At 36.6% G+C, this 21,025-nt stretch overlaps 1 protein-coding gene across 1 annotated transcript; it reads right to left on the reverse strand.

The window, feature by feature from the left end:
- Positions 1-8,342: 8,342 nt before the first annotated feature.
- Positions 8,343-14,475, reverse strand: lig4 (ligase IV, DNA, ATP-dependent). Its single transcript, XM_051702476.1, has 2 exons — positions 14,211-14,475; positions 8,343-13,032 (listed from the first exon to the last, which is right to left on the reverse strand). Exon 2 carries the CDS (start codon positions 13,016-13,018, stop codon positions 10,286-10,288), a length of 2,733 nt encoding a protein of 910 aa, XP_051558436.1. The 5' UTR covers positions 13,019-13,032; positions 14,211-14,475; the 3' UTR covers positions 8,343-10,285.
- Between the last annotated feature and the right edge of the window lie 6,550 nt (positions 14,476-21,025).

Below are 21,025 nucleotides of genomic sequence, written 5' to 3' on the forward strand. Positions count from 1 at the left end.
GTAAAGCAACATAACACACCAGGATTTCAATAAGCAAACTTGAATTTCACTGTAAACCCTAAAGTTGACATAACTGGAAATATCAAGTTGTCTAAATTAAGTATTCAGCTACTTGAAATGTCAAGTTTTGGGCTAATAACTATATACTTAACAATATACTTAAGATTTTAAGTGTTAATAACTCAAACTATCGAGTACAAAATAGAGGCTATGGGGAATACCCACAATCCCTTGCAACTTGAATTATTTAATTATGTTTCTTTGGTCAGAGGGAACATATGGGGCATTTAAATAGTTGTTATTAATAATTAATAGATGTTTTAGCTTTTTGTTGTCCTTTGGTCAAGTTCGACCCTGTTAACACTCTCAGTTCTCCTTGTGCATGTGCAACTGAAGTGCAGGTTTATATGCATTTCTGTGGAAACTTATGTTTATTTAATGACTGACCTAGAATTAGTTATCATCTTTGTTAGAGCTGTGCTATTATTTGATCTAAATCAAATCTTGAATCTTGATTTGATCTTGAATCAAATCAATTCAAATTATTAACAACAGTAGAAACAACATTTAAATAGCAAATCTGAGTTAAGTCTTGCATCTTGTTAACTCGACTTAAATAGTTTAAGTTCACTCTACTTGAACACCAATTTACTTTAATAATTAATAATAATTTTCTTTATTTATCACACATTATACATTTGCACATATACAGTGAAACTCTTCTTTTTCACATATCCCAGCTAGGCTGGGGTCAGAGTGCAGGGTCAGCCATAATACAGCACCCCTGGAGCAGATAGGGTCAAGGGCCTTGCTCAAGGGCCCAACAGTGGCAGCTTGGCAGTGCTGGGGCTTGAACCCCAAACCTTCTGATCAGTAACCCAGAGCCTTAACCACTGAGCCACCACTGCCCATCGCTGAGCCACCACTGCCTTTAACTGAAATACTCACATTTTTGGAGATCCCCTTCCTCAATGTAATTGAGGGAACGAGTTAATCAAATGAGTGCTATGAACTTATTAGGGTTTTCAGTGTATGTTGCCCCCTGTTATAATCTTTTCTTGGTGGATAGCCTTGGTTTTTCAGTTTTGTCATTCAATGGACAGCCAAATGGTACCTTGCTAAACTGTTAAATTTGCATAAATTCACAAACACACACTTACACACTTAGTATGTAGTCACCTGAAGCTTGACACTTTAGAGCTATTTAATCAACCACCCTTGCCAAATGCAATTTTTCCCTTCATCCCCTTTATTCTCAAATCTGAAGCTTTCGGTGTAGTGGCATGATGAGAAAGCTAATACAAATGTGTCCCAGAGTTGAATACATCTTTGAAATAGATAAAAGCCTAAGTGTTTCTAATTTGTATTAAGGTTACAATTTGTTGCAAGTGAGATGTGTAGAGTTTTTATTGCCCAATTATGAAGCTTGTAATAATAAATCTTAATATATTAAGTCTGGCCATTGAACTGTAAAATTGTACACACATACATATGTACAGTCAAAAATGTACTCTAGACTTAATGTAAACACAAGGTAGGGGGAAAATATGTTTGCTTTAACAATCATTGCAGTGCTTTGCTTTGTTCTATATATTTCTTCTGATTTGGCAAAACGGAGAAAATGAAGACGCTGCCCTTGGTGCTGAACCTGAGCCAAAAGAAAACATGGCTGGCTTATATGCATTGATTGTTAGGAAAGGCAAAAAACTGTGGATTATATATCCTGTTACTAAGCAAACATGCTGTTGTTTGTTTGTTTGTCTAGCATTGTCTATTATTACAACACATGCATTTAACAAAGCAAGAAAGAATGCATCCACTACAGGTAAAAAAAGTGACTGATGCAAAAGATTAAATTATTTAAATCACATGCAATATAAGAAAGTAGGAATCTCTGTCTTTTCTATTTTCTACACACATTATTTTCAATGCCTGCTTTGAATTTGTTCAAATTATAAGAATTCAGACAAAGAGATCAGTTTCAATCCCAAAGAGAGAAAAAGAAGAATTAAAAGAAAGGAAGAGAGAGTACACTCTCTCCAATGTTTCTTAGTGAACTCAGTGGTTCTGTTCATTTGACTACACTATTATTTGTTATTTCTGGTCATTTACTATTATTAGTCAAGCTACAGTTAATAGATGCACTTCAATTTAAAGCTACACTATGTAACTTTTTTTTGTTAAAAAACAACAAAATGCTATTAATGAGAGAGTGCAACAAAAATCCATCTTCCAAACCATGTCTTTACTTTACCCAAATACACTTTGATAAACCTATAATAATTATTTATATTTTAGAGCTGTCGGGACGGAATTCGTGGGAAATTGCATACATACACTACCATTCAAAATTTAGGGTCACTTACTCATTCTTTATTTATTTTTTTATTTGTATTATTATTATTTTTTTACAGTTTAGAATAATAGTAAAGTCATCACAACTATGGAATAATAGAAATGGGAATATGGAAAATAAATCAAAACTATGTTATATTTTAGCATCTTCAAAGTGGCCACACTATGCATAGATTTTGCAGAAATGTTCTCTTGGCATTTTCTCAACCAGCTTCTTGAGGTATCACCCTGGGATGCTTTTTAAACTGTATTGAAGGAGTTCCCATCTATATGCTGGGCACTTAGTGGCTGCTTTTCTTAATTATTCAGTCTAAGTCATCCATTTCAAAAACAATTTTTTTTAAATAAAATTTTAGTTTTGTAATTAAATAAATTAATATGTTGGCACAATTATATTTTTGTCTACAAAACTAATTTCAAACATTAAGCATTCGTCTTCAGATCAAAAGTTTTTTAAGATCATGAGAAACATTTCAGGCAAGTGACCCCAAACTTTTGAACGGTAGTGTACGTCATTTGCCCATGCGTGTTGACGTCATATCCGTACACAGAGAAAATAAGATCTGGCTACTGTAGCGCATGTGTGGGAGTAGCGTGAAGCTGAAAGTTTGTTGTCACAATGAACGAGAAAAAGTTACCATGGATCATTCAAAACTGCAAACCTCCAGGTAAATCACTGGTTGTAAAAACAAAGAAACACCGAACAGAGCAGAGTCTGCAAGCAAAATGGAAAACGACAGAGTCCGTAATAAAACCCGAATCAGCATCGGCTTGGCTTTTCAGAGGTGGCGACAACTCTGAGATCTGAAAGTAAATGTGACCCAGAGATTTTTTCTTACTCAACAGGTAAGATATTTTATTGATATGGTTTATGTGTAGTTGTGTAATCACACACACACTGTATAATTACAATAATTATACTGTAATCGGTGCAGAACTCTTCACTTGCTAGCACACGTGTGTATTTTTCTTTATAATGGCAATAATTTATATAAATAAATCCTTTAGTCCTAGGCTTGCCAAGGATATGTGAGTCTTGAAATGATGTTGACCACTGGTTGGTAACAATGACAATTTATAAATTAGTTACTACCGTGGTCTCTTTGGCCAGAATATCCTACGGTTATAAAAACTTTACAACTTTTGACCTTATCAGACTAGCAATCATTATGTCTAATGTTAATGAACATTGCTTAACTTTTATAACATCATTTATTTCAAAACATCAATGTTTCCAATAAGTCAAAACAACAGCATAAGATATGGCACTTACCTGCACAGATGACATATTTTTAGATATTTGTCTTTTCCTTTCTTTCTTATTTCTTATTTGTCCATTCGCTCTGATAAGATGTCCTGTATCCTTGTGTACACCGGTGCCTCGAACCATATTCATCCATGCAGAGGAGCAGAGCCGAAGCACGAGTTACGTCATTACTAAAACAATGTTCTTCCACAAGACACATGCAGTTTTAGTTTTTAACCGCTAGAGGGCCAAAAGTTACATAGTGTAGCTTTAAAGTAGTAATTAGAGGCATTTTCCTTTTCCACTAGTAATTGTCTAGCCACATGGCCATCCACAGCAAACTGCTATGCACATGCAAAAAGATGCTTGTCATGTGTTACATGTTTCCCATTTTTTACTGTCACCTATTAATGTAGGCTATTAACTTTTGCAAGGTCACAGGAATTATATCATGTGGAATGGTGTCTGATATCACAACACCTTTTGATTGCAAATGATTCAGGAAGCCTATATATTGCATTTATATGAATAGTTCACCCAAAAGTTTTAATTCTGTCATTATTTACTCACCCACATGTCATTCCAAACCCATTCTTTCTTTTGCAGAACACAAAAGGATGTATTTTAAAGAATTTCATGATTACTGATTTCCATACAATACCAGTTCATAGTGACTCACTTTAAAGCTATAAGCTACTATTTAAAGCTATATAAAGCACTTTAAAGCTCACGTTAAAGAATCTCTCCAAATGCCAATGAAACAACATGGTCTAACCTTTGACATTGCAAGGTAAATACTCTCTCTTCTCTTCAACTGTTTCTAAATGTTTCATCATTTCAAAGTGAATATTCAGATGCAGGTCAAAGACAACATATACAGTAACCCCAGTGCGTTATCCTTCCTTCTTCTGAGACAGAAAGCAGACGGAGCAAAATACTCTAATTTAATGTCTAACAGTATATCTGAAAATGAGCAGTAGTATCATTTACTCATTTACTGGATGTTAGGCTGAGACCTGAGACATTCATACATGATAACCAGAGAGAGAGAGAGAGAGAGAGAGAGAGAGAGATCATGACACTAAAACGACAATACTGTTCAAACTGAGCAAACACACTAAGCAAAGCTATAATTCACCAGACTCACAAATTATATAAAATTATATTAAATTATATCTCACATATAAGAATGTAATATTATTAAATGAGGGCTGAGCAATGTATAATGGTGTGCAGGACAGGAGTTTCTACCAATACTTTGTAACTATATTATAGTACATCTTTACTCTTTCTGCTTTCCCATTTATTCTGAGGGCATCATTATACCAACAACAGCAATTAATTGTAAATATAAATATTATGTTTCTTTCATTAATAGAGATGTGCTGATAAATAAATTTGGGAGCTGATACAGATTATTTAGAACAACATCTGCCGATACCGATAGTTTGGTGGTTCTGATAATTAATTGCACAACTTTGAATGAAATAATTAAATAATTACTTTATTTTCTATGTCTCTATGTGTCTTCCATGTTTCAGAGTAACTGGTCTCAGTTATAAACAAAACACTAATCAAAAAACACATTAACATCATTCTGAATAGGCTCTTGTTAGGCTTACATTAAATTGGTAAGATTTTTTTTTTTAATGTTCTTAACTCCCATTAACTGAATTCTGAATAATGAAGCTTGTCCCTTTTTAGTGGAAGCAGCCTCTTCGAGTTGAGCTCTAAGGTGAGTAATCAAAATCATGAAATTCTAGTATATAGAAATTCTAGTAAACTGTATGTTTTAGTATATAAGGTCAGTCACTGCGGTGTTACACTTGTTTTTGGCACATATTCGTTCCCTTTGGAGACAAAAAAGGTACTGTGCAGACATATTTTTGTTCTAAGAGGAACTTTTAAAGGTAAACTTCTCTAAAAAAAAAGAGTTATAAATTTTAACTAGGTACAAAAAAGGTCCCCTTGAGGGTACCACTCCAGTAATGGCCTTTGAACCTTAAAAAGAAAACAAACAAACAAAAAATAATCTAAAAGTATGCAAAGCTTGCATATTGCAACTCTGTCATTATCATTATCAGACATTATCAAAGAAATTCCACACAAGAGACATTTTCTTTTATACACAGCACTAGTAGGCTAATTGTGCTGCGAGTCTTTTAACCCCATTTAACAGGAAATAATCTGCCCTCATCATCGGCTGCTAAATAATCAACAGGTGTCCGATAGTGCAGGTAATTGTTTTTAACTGCTGATACCAGTGTTCCGGTGCATCTCTATTCATTAATAATTTTTCTCAGCCAATCTCAATAACCAACCATTACAGAGCTGAAAAAGGACCAATGGCTCCAGACTGCAGGATAAAAGGATATTTATAACTCTTGGCAGTACACAGAGGTTAACTAAGCCAGTTGGACATATACATGCCAAACAGTGCCCAAGCGCACCAGGTAATTTAGGAGAAATTAAAAACGGTGGATAAAGGCTAGTAAAAGAAAAAAAAAAAACATGTTTTGTTTTTCTCCATGTGTGATAAGCAAAACACTCTGTTCACCATAAAGAGTGATTGCTTTTGGCATCATAAGGTGTCTTTATATAGCCAAGATAGATTTACAAATCTATATCTCTAGAAGCGATATAAGTGTGGGTGAGAAACAGATCAATATTTAAGTCCTTTTTTACTATCAATCTTTACTTTCACATTCTTATTTTGTTTTTGGCGATCCATTTTGGCGATCCAGATTTTTTGTGCATATCACCACCTACTGGACAGGGAAGAGAATTTATAGTAAAAAGGTACATATTGGGTGAAATCCAATCGAAAATGATCATCCCTATGCCCTACTCACTACAAAGGACAGAGATCTTGATGTGGGTACTCTGAAGGGACCATGGCATTACAGTTTGAATGTAGCCTTCACAAAATCTTGTTAAAGGGTCCTTTGTGGAAAAATGTACTTTCTTACTTTTGTTTGGAATGACCCTTCGTGTGGCATCACCTTCCCGAAGTGCCCATTCAAGGGTGCAAAAATGCAGTTTAGAAAACGCCCATTGATCCGTTTCTCAAATACACCTATCATAACGCTTCTGAACATATTGATTAACCACTGGAGTCTTGTGGATTTCTTTTATGCTGCCTTTATGTGCTTTTTGGAGTTTAAAAATTTTGGTACCCATTCACTTGCATTGTGAGGGCCTACAGAGCTGAAATATTCTTATAAAAAATGTTCATGTGTGTTCAGCAGAAGAAAGAAAGTCATACATATCTGGGATGCATGAGGGTGAGAAAATGAGGGAATTTCATTTTTGGGTGAACTATCCCTTTAAGGCTGCTCTGTGCCTGCTCAAAATTCTGTGTAAAGACACAATGCCACATAAAAGCTATAGTAACTAATATCAAAGGCAGTTCTGCTTTGGTTCTGTGTAAAAGAAATGCAGCATCAGAGCAGCCTTAATCTTTGTTGTTGTCGTAATAGAGCATATATTTCATAATTTAGCTTCTTTTTTAAACATATAATTAAATTTTATTTTAATATTTCATATCTCATATTTTTATATTTATAATTTTATAGTTAAAATATTAATCTCATATTATTATTTACGCAATTTTAACTGCTGTGTAGATGCATTTATCCCACCTCTGAGCAGCATTAAACGGTCTGTGTAAATACACCTGAATTCCACTACAGGTGAAGGTTCTGTGCCACCTTTGCAGTGTAAAGATGGCTATAGAAAACATTGAAAAATTTCACTGAAATACATGCAGCCATTCCTTACCAAATTATTTCCAGCGAACATAGGGTAATGGATCTTCTCTTAGAAACATCCAATTACTGCTGCTAACTGACTGAGGCTTCATTTCTCAAAGAGAGATTAGCCATCAGTGTGAAAACATGAGCTATGTAACAGCTGCTTGTCCCTTGAAGAAGGATATTGAAGCTGCTTGTTCCTTGATATTGATAATGATATTTACAATGACCTACCAAAATCCTGATTTTGATATAATAATATTGTAAAGCCAGTTTCTACACAATATCAATTAACAGCATCTACCACCACAATCAAAACCGCTGCAGGCCATGATATTTCTTTGATCTTTTCCATACAGGAAGCTTTCAATAGTGCCTTAGCAGGCACTCTGGGACCCATCTTCAGTCAGATTCATATTACCACAATGTCCTTGCTTTTGAAGGGTCCAACCCATGTTACAGCAAGATCAGTACAGCAGGGTTCTTTCACTCTCAAAGACAGGACATGTGTGAAAGAGAGTTCGAGAGTGGAGAGTTCGCAATTTAGCAAAACTTTGGGAATGACAAATAGTCGCCATGCAAAAGTTTCACTGAGTTAGTCTGTATTTCAAACTATATGTCACTCCCTGTCAATGTGTGGTTTGTTTTGTTTCCTTATTTGATAAGGTGACAAAAAATGCCATTAAAACACCAATGGGAGTTTTAGGATTTCAAAATACACCTTCAAATAATGTATATCACAATCTAATGTGCAAATATAAGAAGTGATTCTGCAAATGCAAATTTCTCAACCATATTTCATGTCTAAATTACAAAAGAGGCAGAAAGCATGGAGAAGACAAAAACAGATACACTATATACATCTCACATTTAGACAGCAAAGTACAGTGGCATGCAGAAGTTTGGGTGCCCCTGATAAAAATTTCTGTTGCTGTGAATAGCTAAGCGAGCAAAAGATGTCCTGATTTCCAAAAGGCATAAAGTTAAAGATGACACATTTCTTTAATATTTTAAGCAATTTTACTTTTTTATTCCCATCTTTTATGGTTTCAAAAAAACAAAAAAGGAAAAGGGCCCGAAGCGAAAGTTTGGGCACCCTGCATGGTCAGTATTTATTAACACCCCCTTTGGCAAGTAACACAGCTTGTAAATGCTTTTCAAGGCCAGCTAAGAGTCTTTCAATTGTTGTTTGGGGGATTTTCGCCCATTCTTCCTTGCAAAAGGCTTCTAGTTCTGTGATTCTTGGGACGTCTTGCATGCACTGCTCTTTTGAGGTCTATCCACAGATTTTCTGTTTAGGTCAGGGGACTGTGAGGGCCATGGCAAAACTTTCAGCTTGCGCCTTTTGAGGTCATCCATTGTGGATTTTGAGGTATGTTTAGGATCGTTATACTGTAGTAGAAGCAATCCTCTTTTCATCTTTTTTACAGATGATGTGATGTTTGCTTCCATAATTTTCTGGTATTTAATTTAATCCATTCTTCCTTCTACCAGTGAAATGTTCCCCATGCCGCTAGCTGCAACACAAGCCCAAAGCATGATCGATCCACCCCTGTGCTTAACAGTTGGAGAGGTGTTTTATTCATGAAATTCTGCACCCTTTTTTCTCCAAGCATACCTTTGCTCATTGCGGCCAAAAAGTTAGATTTTAAATTCATCAGTCCACAGGACTTGTTTCCAGAATGCATCAGGCTTGTTTAGATGGTCATTTGCAAACATCTGACACTGAATTTTGTGGCGAGGACGCAGGAAATGTTTTCTCCTCATGACTCTTCCATGAAGGTCATATTTGTGCAGGTGTCACTGCACAGTAGAACAGTGCACCACTACCCCAGAGTCTGCTAAATGTTCCTAAAAGTCTATTGCAGTCAAACAGGGGTTTTGATTTGTCTTTCTAGCAATCCTACGAGCAGTTCTCTCTGAAAGTTTTCTTGGTCTTCCAGACCTCAACTTGACCTCCACTGTTCCTGTTAACTACCATTTCTTAATTTCATTACGAACTGAGGAAACGGCTACCTGAAAATGCTTTGCTATCTTCTTATAGCATTCTCCTGCTTTGTGGGCATCAATTATTTACATTTTCAGAGTGCTAGGCAGCTGCTTAGAGGAGCCCATGGCTACTGATTGTTGGGACAAGGTTTGAGGAGTCAAAGTATTTGTAAAGCTTTGAAATTTGCATCACCTGGCCTTTCCAAACAATGATTGTGAACAAGCCATAGCCCTAACAAGCTAATTAAGGTCTGAGACCTCGGTAAAAGTTATCTGAGAGCTAAAATCTCTTGGGGTGCCCAAACTTTTGCATGGTGCTCCTTTCCTTTCTTTCCACTCTAAAATTGTGCAAAACATAAATAATACACATATCTTGCTTAAAATGTTGAAAAGAATGCTAAGTCTTAAGCAACTTAATGTGCGGTAACATCAATGTACTGATATTAATAACTTTACCAAGTATTCAAAAGATTACCTTTGTGTTAGCAGCTGTTGTGCCGAAATTTGACTCCCTGCCAGATTCTGACTCTCCGCTACATAATTGGCCCTTATCCCTAAAGTCCACCCCTACACCCAACCCTAACCCTAACCATCATTGGTCCATACTGCTAAAGCCCATCCCTACACCTACCCCTAAACATAAGGATATAGGGGGCACGACAGCTGCCAAGATTTTAAACAATTAAGTTACAATCACCCCATTTATAACAGTACAATCTATGATTTTGTTTTACCATATTTATTTAGAACACAGCTTAAGTAAAACTTCTCCCAGAAATATTTAAGTTTTCATGTTGTTTCACTCGCATTTTCAGTGCTGTACATTATAGATTTATATTATTTGACAATGCAAAAGCAATGTTTATCCAGTGTATTTTGATGCACCTCCTATTCAAATGTTCTAACCTTTCAGTGTTTTAACATTTTGTGTAATAGCCTATTGTTATATGAGGTACTCAATCTCATCCTGTACATGGCCTGCTTTGATGGAATCGGTCACCCAAGACTCTCGAATGATTTTGAACTTCCTAGTATAAAGTCGTCTCAGTGTCTTTAAGTCCAGTGTCCTTCCTTCACCTTCGACTATGACGTGTGATATTCCTTCCTTCCATTTCTCGACGACTGTACCACCATGGAATCGAAATTCCAAGGCTCGTGTGTCCAAACATGTACCTCGGATAATGCTTTTTGGATTTCCCAAGTCAGCACACCGGTCAAAGTATGCAATATAAGGCCTAAACATGCTAGTGGGCAAGTCATCCCAGGCGTACGTTGCTTCTACCTGTGTCACAGACGGAACCTCGGCTTCTATGGGGCCAATCCTTCCAAAGACTTCCCTGAGCTGCTGTTCATCTGTGTCAACATAATAACTGTCTCCATACAAATCATACTCTTTGGCAAAGTGCTCTCTTGTGGAGGGTGACATGTGGATCATGTGACGTGGTTGCCATGGTATAACCTGTTTATTTTCCAGACACTCTACAAGCCAAGCAGCCCACACCACATCATGCTGGTCTGAGGAGATGAGGTTCTTTACTCTCATGTTCTGCACAGCAGCAATCACACAATATGTGTCCTTTCCAGGGTTCTGCACAACAATGCCTCCACAGCGGGCGATGCCCTTCTCAAGCTCTGCCTTAGAATGGTTATCATTGCCATTTATCACACAAAACTCTACGTCTTCAAACATATCTATCTCTTTTGTGACTGCTGATAAATCTTGAGATTTGAAGTGGTCAATGACACCAATGGTCTTCTTCGGCTTGGCCACAAGTTTGCGCTTCTTCTTTTCCGGCTGCTCGTCTTGGATGAGTAAATGTCGGGATGCCAGCTTTCCTGAAGCCTTGGAGCGGAACTGACTCAGTTCAGTCAAGGTCATGCAATGATGCCACTCTTTGTCCTCTTTGATTCTTTCTATTCTGGGGAAACGTAATGTGCAGTTGGTCCTATACATGTCACTAGAAACAATCTCTGCTGCTTTGACTTGTATGATCACAGAGTTTCGTGGTTCTATGTACACCTCTGGTTTCTCTGTCCCACACAAGATGGCTGCTGGAGGATTGTTTTTGTTGTAAACTTTCCAATGTTTGGCTAACTTCAGGCCAAGATCATAAAGTTCTTTCAGAGTGTAGCCTGAACCAATGCGACAGATAGTGTGGAATACTGTGGGCTTCTCCCCAGGACTTGGCACCTCTGCAACCGCACAGAGAAAATGAGAGAGCATCCCACTTCTCCTACCTTTACCCCAGTAGCCTCCCACTATCAACAGATCGAGTTCATCCATCAGACCATCCACATACTCTGGCTTAATTTTCAGCCATCCTTCACCACGTTTATCTGGTTTGTAGATGGACATGGGGTCCTTAACCATAATTCCCTCTTCCCGATTGTCAATGGCTTCATTGAGAGCATTCACTACTTCTTGCATAGTTCTACCTTCAGATTTAGAGACCAGCTGGATACGGCCTTTGATGGGGGTGAAAACAGTGTGAAGAGTTTCATAGCGCTTCTTGAGAGATTCATTTCCAAACTTCTGGTTGTTTACTAACAGGATATCAAAGACGCAAAAACAGGTTTGCAAGTCAGAATCATCCATTAGCCTTTTGATGTCGAACTTACTGCCTTTCTGCATAAAGGTCTCAGTTTTAGGGTTATAAGCCATCATTTCTCCATCCAGTATGCAGTTCACCACATTAGGTTTGAAGACATTGTGAATGTATGGTGTGAGGGAGCCCTCAAGTGGTGAGGCCCCAAACTGTTGCGTGTACTCATGAGCGTTCCTTGTATAGTATTTGTATACATCTCCAGCTTTGTGTAACTGAATGCGTTCACCATCAAACTTTGTCTCAATGTAGAATGGCCGGTTGCCCATTTGCTTCTCTATTTGTCTGATATTGGCAACTGCAGCCAGCATTGGTTTAAAAGCAGAAAATAGATCAACAGACACCTCACTGAGGGACACTGCTGGATCGTGAAGTTGTATGCACACTTTATTCAGATCTGTGGTGACACTGTAGAGTTCTGGTGCATCTGGATGAAAAACCTGAAGGACTGTTTCCTTGCTAATGCCAAGCTTCATGTCCTTGAGGATCATTCTAATGAGCCACTTTTGTTCCAAAGCTGAGCTCTGAGTTATCAGATCCAAAAGGCTTTTCTTCACCTGATCCTTCTGTTTACTGGTATTGTTGATAGCTACAGAATCCAAAAAGTCATTCACTTCTTTAATGGTTAAATTACCCTGACTTGGGCACCTTTTCTTCAGGACAAAGAAAGCTGTAAGGGCAAAGTCACCTGCTTCCCCTTGAGATGTGGTCGGGGCTCTGTAATTTAAAAGTTTGTTTGCCTCAGGTCCATTTTTAGGTAGACCTAAAACCTCAATATAAAGTTTGGCTAGCATGCTTTCTTTTATACCATAAGCCATTCGCTCTCGCTCAAATGGAGGCACAATGAGACGCATGGCTGGATAAAATGAATCTTTGGTGCTGGGATTGTCTTTGTGAAGTGCTGCATGGAAGTTCCTCCAAGAATCAATAAATTCCTTTAGGATTTTGGCTTTATCTGGTCGGAGTTTGGCCTTTTGAATATTCTCCAGAACTGAGCAGAGGTCGTTAAATGGAACTCGTGCAGCAACAGAGGCCTGTGGTGTGGCATCACTCTTTGAGGCACCTTCCATCATTGCCGATGACACCTCTTAGAGAAAAACAACCAAAGACAGAGTTTAGCTAAGGGAGTTTTGATTTATGAGCGTTTTACTAGTACAAGTAAATAATTGCTTGGAAACAGAATATATGAATTGCATTTTAATTGTATATGAATGATTTTCTCAATTTACCCTCAGGGAGCAATAAAGTAGGATTTAACAGCCCCTTTTGATATTATTTTCTCCCAAAACACTAACTAGCAACAAACATCATTTAAGAATTTACCTAAACTCCTATTTGTATGCAGTGCAAAATGTTTCATATTCATGTTTGCAGTGACAAAAGATTGAATTTGATGCCATTTGAGCTAACAGTTTAAAATTGTTTAAATGTTGCAGATTTATATAGCTTATGGGAATCCCTGAAACTATCACATACATTGTGAGACAAAAGACTTGTCAACATTTTTTTCATTTTTGTAAAATAAGCAAATGAAGGATAGTTTTTGGGATAAAAAGCCGAAATATGGGGCGAAAGGTCCCCCATGAAAAGACCCACTCTGGTTATAATGGCCACCCAAAACACTGTTATGCAGGTAAGAGGGGGAAAAAGCAGAATGCCCAAACTGTAATATCAAATTGTTTTTCGTAAATATTTGTTAAGAAGGATTGGCAAAGTGGGGCCACATTAACAACCACAATCTGCCTTTACTAACTGCTCCAAGAGGTACATGTTCATTTACTAAAAGCAGAATAATACAGTTCATACAAAATATTTAGTTGTAGTGGCCAAAAGACAAAATCAGAAAACTGGTGCATTATTATTTTGAATATGTATTTCAAATATCTTTCTATATTAATAGCATTTGCATATGGTAACATTATTTAGCAAATTATCATATCACCATTGCCCCTCTGCGCTATATTCGTGATTTTTAATCAAAACAAACCTTTTTTTCTTTTCTTTTTTTCTTCATTTATTGATGATTTATACAGACTAACGATTGAAAAGGATGCAATGCAAAAAGACATCCGTATTTCAATAAATAACACAAACGGATTATATTTACAAAAGAGTTGCGCGTGTTCTAATTTTTATGGTAATGGCCTGTGTAGCATTTAACCATTAGCGAGATTTTATTGATAAATTCAAATGTGTTATTTTGGCTAATAAACAATACTACTAACGTACTAGAAAACATGAAAAATAAAAAATAAATGTACTAACCTGTAAATGAAGGATTGTACTTTTGAAACGACAGTATCTTGTTGTAGTTCTGAAGTCCTCAACTTCCGTGTTATTTATAGCGACGTTTAAACGGTTCCCGGAGCCATTTGTTTATTTAATAAATAAACAATTACATTTGTATCGAGAGTTAATGTGATTTCATCAACTTATTTGCCGTGTTATGTTATGTTATGTTATGTTATGTTATGTTATGTTATTAATACATCATGTAAAAAAATAAATAAATAAAAATAAAAAAAACATGTAATTTGAGCTACAGGATGACTTTTGATGTAACACCACAGATTCATTGCAACACGAGGAAATGACGACTTTCTTCTTCTACTTTTTTTTTTTTATTATTTATTTATTTTTTTGTGGATAGAGAGCCATAGGCATATACCGCCACCTACTGTTTATTGTGCAATCAACAGTATCTGTCCGATGCCTCTGCCTTGATTACAATATAGGCTAGACCAGTATCTGCAGGCAATAAAACCTTACATTAATTTTCACATTTCCCAGCGACTGAAGTACTTTGTACAGTGTATATATCAATCAGCATGTTTGATGTCAGAAGAGACTACTGAGGGGCCAACAGAGAATCAGAGCAAATAATCTTTTCTGGCCATCTCTTCCACCCATTGAAGCCCTAATAACAATTAAACTTATTAACCAGAATATAATGACGATAAATATAACAGCCTTTTGATGTATGAATTAAACTTTTGGATGAAAACACCAATACCAGTGTACTGTAAGTGGTGCATTAGGTTCATCTGTGTATATAGTTCTCTACCAGTACTGAGACACCTCTTTATTGATTGTCCACCCAAATCCTAAATTAAAGTTAAAAATGTCAAAATTATTATTTAACATGTCTGAATCAACCTGACTCTACATGATTACACAAACAAAACTAATTTTAAGGGTTATATCAGGTAGAAATAGCTCCAGTTGCAACAATCACAGGTTGACACTTTTTTCAGTATAACCTAAGAGCCTTAAACTGTAGTCTATCCAACCTGCTTAGCTGCGGCTCTATATGCTGTACTATGCATACATAATTCAGAAAACGTCTTAACATGCTTCTGTAAATGCTGAGCAATTTTTTTGTGTGTGTCTGCACCCCATCTACAGCCAGAGATGGCCGATTTATAACTTTCTTGCCTTTAGTTTCAACAGTATTTACATGAGTATAAACTATGAAATCATAATCGTTATATCTAAAAAACTGATACACTTCTCTTGGGATTTTGATCAGACTTCACAAAAAGAAGAACAAGAGCACATTTTCAACCAACTGTATCTAACTCTCTTTCCAAATCCAATCAAAGAGATTTAAAAATATAGTATGACTTTTATTGACACATTTAAACATAAAATAGCCTACACACAACTGATTTTCCCCAGGGTGCTGTACTTCTGCATCCATTTCCACGGATCAGTTCGCTCTTACACATTGTGAATACAACTCTGCAGGTTCAGTAATATATACAGGTAGCCTATCTTTGTATTAAAGAAACAAAGACGAAAGTGATTAAATCATAAAGTAATACAAGACACATTCACCTTGAACCTAAAATTGAGTTATTTTTTATTTTCTTTAGGCAGCATTAACTGTATTACAAAAACGCAATACAAATACATTAGATAAGAACACACATTTGGCAGCATTTTTTGGGAACATAAGGAAATTTATTAGGCTTATTTATTATTATGATTATTATAATTATCTTTACATTTATAATTGTCTTTAGTTCTTAATTTGTAAGCTATTAGTAATTTTACACCTGGTGTCATTGAAGGATGCTTGCATGATGGCAAATGGAGATGGTAAATGTTTGGATTTGGGGAGATGGTTATATATAAGATTTTTTAATCACGTCATTATTTTAATTGCTTTTTTCATTTCGTTTAAAGTGCCATTTGAATTTAGAAATGTCTTCTGTTTAAGTTTTTCATGTTTCAATAAATTAATTAAATTTTTAAAGCAAAATCAATACAGCAAAAATATTCACCGAACCTTGGCAGGGGGGTTGACCATATAATCGGATATCGTGATATTTTAAAGGCGATTATCGTTAAAATATTTTGTACATAGCCCAAAAGGGAAGTTACATTTTTCATGAACAATTGTAAAATGAAGTAATTTTATGGAGACCCGCACAAACACGTGTACTCAATTCCATATTGCTGCATGTTATCTATTAATTTTTGCATTTTTTTTGTTGTTTATTTTCTCCCCTTTTTCTCCCCAATTCCCAATGCGCTCTAAGTCCTCATGGTGGCGTAGTGACTCAGTTGCCTCCGCGTCTGAGACCGTCAATCCGCGCATCTTATCACGTGGCTTGTTGAGCGCGTTACCACAGAGACATAGCGCGCGTGGAGGCTTCATGCTATTCTCCGCGGCATCCACGCACAACTCACCATGCACCCCTCCAAAAGTGAACCACATTATAGTGACCACTAGGAGGTTACGCCATGTGACTCTACCCTCCCTAGCAACCGGGCCAATTTGGTTGCTTAGGAGATCTGGCTGGAGTCACTCAGGACACCCTGGATTCAAACTCGCGACTCCAGGGGTGGTAGTCAGCGTCTTTACTCGAGCTACCCAGGCCCCCATATTTGTTTGTTTTTGAGTAGTCTATGGGCAATATAAAAAAAATATTTTATTGAAAAACATTGTTTTTGAAAATAGTAAATTATTCATTTGTGTTATGGCTCTTTCGAAAAAAATGCATCAACCAAAAATTAAAAAATTGGCTCCTTAATGAAAAAAGGTTTCTGACCCCTGATGTAGGCTAATTAGTCATTATAGGCCACGCCCGAAACATATTTGCTTATATCTTTGGAATGATTAGACACTTCCAAATTCTTTTGATAACTTTTTGTCAGGAGGGTCTGTAGATGATTTATATCAAGTTTTGAGAGAATCGGGCAAACGGCCTAGGATGAGTTTGTAAAAGTATTTTTTATTTATTTTTTTATAAATCGAAATTGTAAAAAAAGTTTCTTGTGAAAATGGAAATTCAAGTAACCATATAATTGTGGGGCACTGGTGGATTCAGAGAAGCTACAAATTTGTATTGTAGCCTATATGGTTCAGGAGTTAGAGTATGAGCAAAAACACGAATTAGCTAATTATACCGCCACCGTGTGGCCAATTGTCACAAAATGGCTTCGAGTTGACAACCTGCTTGTGTACGGTAATTTTCATAACACTCGGCCATTCCCAATACAAGTTATAAGATGCTGAAAATTGATTGGCCATTGGCGGCCATTTTTGTTCATTTGCCGAACCGATTTTTTAAGAATATGTTATCATTTTAACCAAAGAAGGTGCATATTTAATTTCAAACGGCTGTTAAATTATGACAGTTTTTTTGTTGTAGCGCCCCCTAGGGGTGGAATTGTACGAAACTTTGCTGACATCTTCTAAACGTCCTGTTGACTATGTGTACCGAGTTTGGTTACATCTGGAGTTTGCGTTGAGTAGATATTGATCAATTACTCAAATCGCATTAAACTGAAGGAATTGTATCATTAATATTTCCGGAATGATTTGACATATCGAAATTCTTTTGATAGCTTTTTGTCAGGGGGGTCCGTAGATTATGTATACCAAATTGCGTGCTGCTCGGACTAACGGTCTAGGAGGAGTTTGAAAAATTATAGACGGAAATGAACATTTTGTAGAGCTTGACTCAAGGAGTCGGAGGAAAAAAGAATTATTATAGCACCACCTAGGGTCAGATAGGTGTGCATCTGTGTGCCTGCGTAGTGGACGGGATTTGGGATCATCCTGCCAAGTTTAGTGTCTCCACGACTTACAGTCTCTGACACCCAGACATTTTTAGGGCAAAAAAAAAAAAAGAAGAATAAGAAAGAAGAAAATCAGTACAATTACAATAGGGTTCCAGCAGCTTTGCTGCTTGGCCCCCTAACAATAGTGAATTTAAAATAGAAATGTAACACCTAATGTTAAAATGTATAATGTAAAATGTTTTTTAATTTAATTCAGCCCCCTTAAATTCTTTGGCCAGTTCATGAATAATTTATTTGATTTTATATTATTTATTTGAAAGAATTAAAAGAACAATTTCATGTCTATCCTTGTATTTTTCATCTGGTCGAGGCTGATAAGGGTTTTAGAAAGTAATTAGTAATTAGTAATGCAATTAATTTTGAGACAGAGAAATTAGTACAATAATACAATTATACTGTAGAAGATGACACCAAGACAAATTCCTTGTACGTGTAAGCATGCTTGGCAATCAGAGTTAATATTTAACTGGGTTACTTTTAATATTTAAATATTTATATATTTATTTTTTAATACTTTTAATATTTCAGGGTTACTTTTGAAATACATGCTGTAAAATATAATTTGTAATGTATTCTGTTAGATTACTCAAGGTCAGTAACGTATTCTAAATACTTTGGATTACTTCTTCAGCACTGGTAGATTTTTTCACTTGTTTTGACTATAAAAACTCTGCCAGTACAGTAAGACAAAATACACGTTAAAAATACATACTCTGAAAAATCCTAAATATCTTATGCAGTGTTGTTTCTAAAACAAGATGAATCAAACTGATCTTGTTTTAAGGATTTTCAGATATTTTTACAGGAAAACAATACAAAAATTATTATCAAGAATATGATTTTTGCCCTAATATCAAAGGTCTTACTAGAAAAAAAGAAATTATGATCCAATGTGAATTTTCTTGATAAAAAAATATGATCGTGCCTGATAACATGTAACATTGCTAGAAATAGCATTTTAGCTTAGCGTAAAGCTGACAATTTACACAAGGATTATTTCTATTTCTTCTGCTCCAAACTTACTTCAAAGTTCATCATAAGAAAGTGTTTCACTGCTTTTCAAATGCACTTTGGATTGCATCATTTATATGTATAAATGTTTTCCATCTGAAAGGACTAAATATTAAATGAAACAAATGACAATAAAATGCAAAGTAATCTCTTCAGTAATCAAAATACTTTTTGAATGTAACTGTATTCTAATTACCAATTATTTAAACTGTAACTGTAGTGGAATACAGTTACTTATATTTTGTATTTTAAATACGTAATCCCATTACATGTATTCCGTTACTCCCCAACCCTGTTGGCAATAAAGCTCATTCTGATTCTGATAATTTTCAGAAAGCTAGGTGGTGCTAGAGTGTTATTTTCAGCGAGCATTTAGCTGTCAATCAAAATTTAATTAATTTATTTCACTGTTCATTTGTCTTCCACTTGAATGTTTCTTTCATTTTAAAATCTGTCTTTTAGCCTGTATTCATTTACTCTTGTTATTGTTGTGTTTTATTATGTTTGATCTGTTTTATGTTTTAGTTCTTATAGTTTATAGATTAAAATAGTTTAAAAGTTTCTAGTTTATAAAAAGTCAAAATAAAATGCAAAAAAAAAAACCTTGTGCCGTCAAAATAATCCAAACATAATGGCATGTGCAATCATGAACCCGTGATCTGAAGCACTGGAATGGAGGGGTTGAGGTAAACGGAATGTTGATTTGTCAGCAGGCCGGCATTGTGGGTTTACAGTTGTCTTTTACACGTTCACCACTTGAGGGGTACTTACCCCATGAAGATGACTCAGTAAGCATGTCTAAAGAGAGCTGCTGGAACTGTCATATAGCCACAATGGCCTGTTTACATCAATCCTGAAGCAGCAGAGAGACCTTTAAAAAGACAGTGCTCATCCCAATCCCACCACACTATCTTATGTCCATCCCTCAACATCAGTGCTTTAATGCCTTCACACTGCAGCTCACATCAAATCACAACACAATTATATGTATGATTATGAGGCACATCACGCAGTAAGAAAGACTTCATTACATAATACTCCACGTGTGTTATTGTGGATTCATGTACGTGTGCATGCATGTGTGTGCAAGAGAGAGAGGGATCTGTGCTTTAGTGAACTGAGCAAGATAGGCTGTGCTGAGCTGGAAAATGGTAAACAAGTGACGTCAGCATTAGTGCTGAGGAGTCCATTTCCAGGTGGAACCAAACAATGAATGTGTGTTCTGTGTACTCACTGCACTGTGCCTAAAACAGTTCAAATGTGACCAACAGCTTATAACATTTCACCTGAATTCATGGCCATTTTTTAAAAGCCAGAGGATGAACAGACTGGTCAGAGTGCTGACCCCTGTCCACCATTGAAAGCGCCTACAATGGGCACGTGAGCGTTGGAACTGGACCTTGGAGCAGTGGAAGAAGGTTGCCTGGTCCGATGAGTCACGTTTTCTTTTACATCACTTGGACGGCCGTGTATGTGTGCACTGTTTATCTGAGGTAGTGATGGCACCAGGGTGCACTGTGGGAAGACGACAAGCAGGTGGAGGGAGTGTGATGCTCTGGGCAATGTTCTGCTGGGAAACCCTGGGTCCGGCCATTCACATGGATGTTAATTTGACATGTGTCACCTACCTAAACATCGTTGCAGACCAGGTACACCCCTTCATGGCAATGGTATTCCCTGATGGTAGTGGCCTCTTTCAGCAGGATAATGCGCCCTGCCACACTACACACATTGTTCGGGAATGGTTTGAGGAACATGATGAAGAGTTCAAGGTGTTGCCCTGGCCTCCAAATTCCCCAGATCTCAATCCGATTTAGGATCTGTGGCATGTGCTGGACCAACAAGTCCGATCCACGGTGGCTCCACCTCACAACTTACAGGACTTGAAGGATCTGCTGCTAATGTCTTGGTGCCACATACCACAGGACACCTTCAGGGGCACTTTTTTTGCAGCACACAGAGGACCAACAGCATAT

Source organism: Myxocyprinus asiaticus, chromosome 7 (assembly GCF_019703515.2).
Source record: "Myxocyprinus asiaticus isolate MX2 ecotype Aquarium Trade chromosome 7, UBuf_Myxa_2, whole genome shotgun sequence".
NCBI classification, from domain to species: Eukaryota; Metazoa; Chordata; class Actinopteri; order Cypriniformes; family Catostomidae; genus Myxocyprinus; species Myxocyprinus asiaticus.

Excerpts from the sequence above, each read along its gene's own strand:
- lig4 (XM_051702476.1), bottom strand. The coding sequence starts at position 13,018 with ATGATGGAAGGTGCCTCAAAGAGTGATGCCACACCACAGGCCTCTGTT.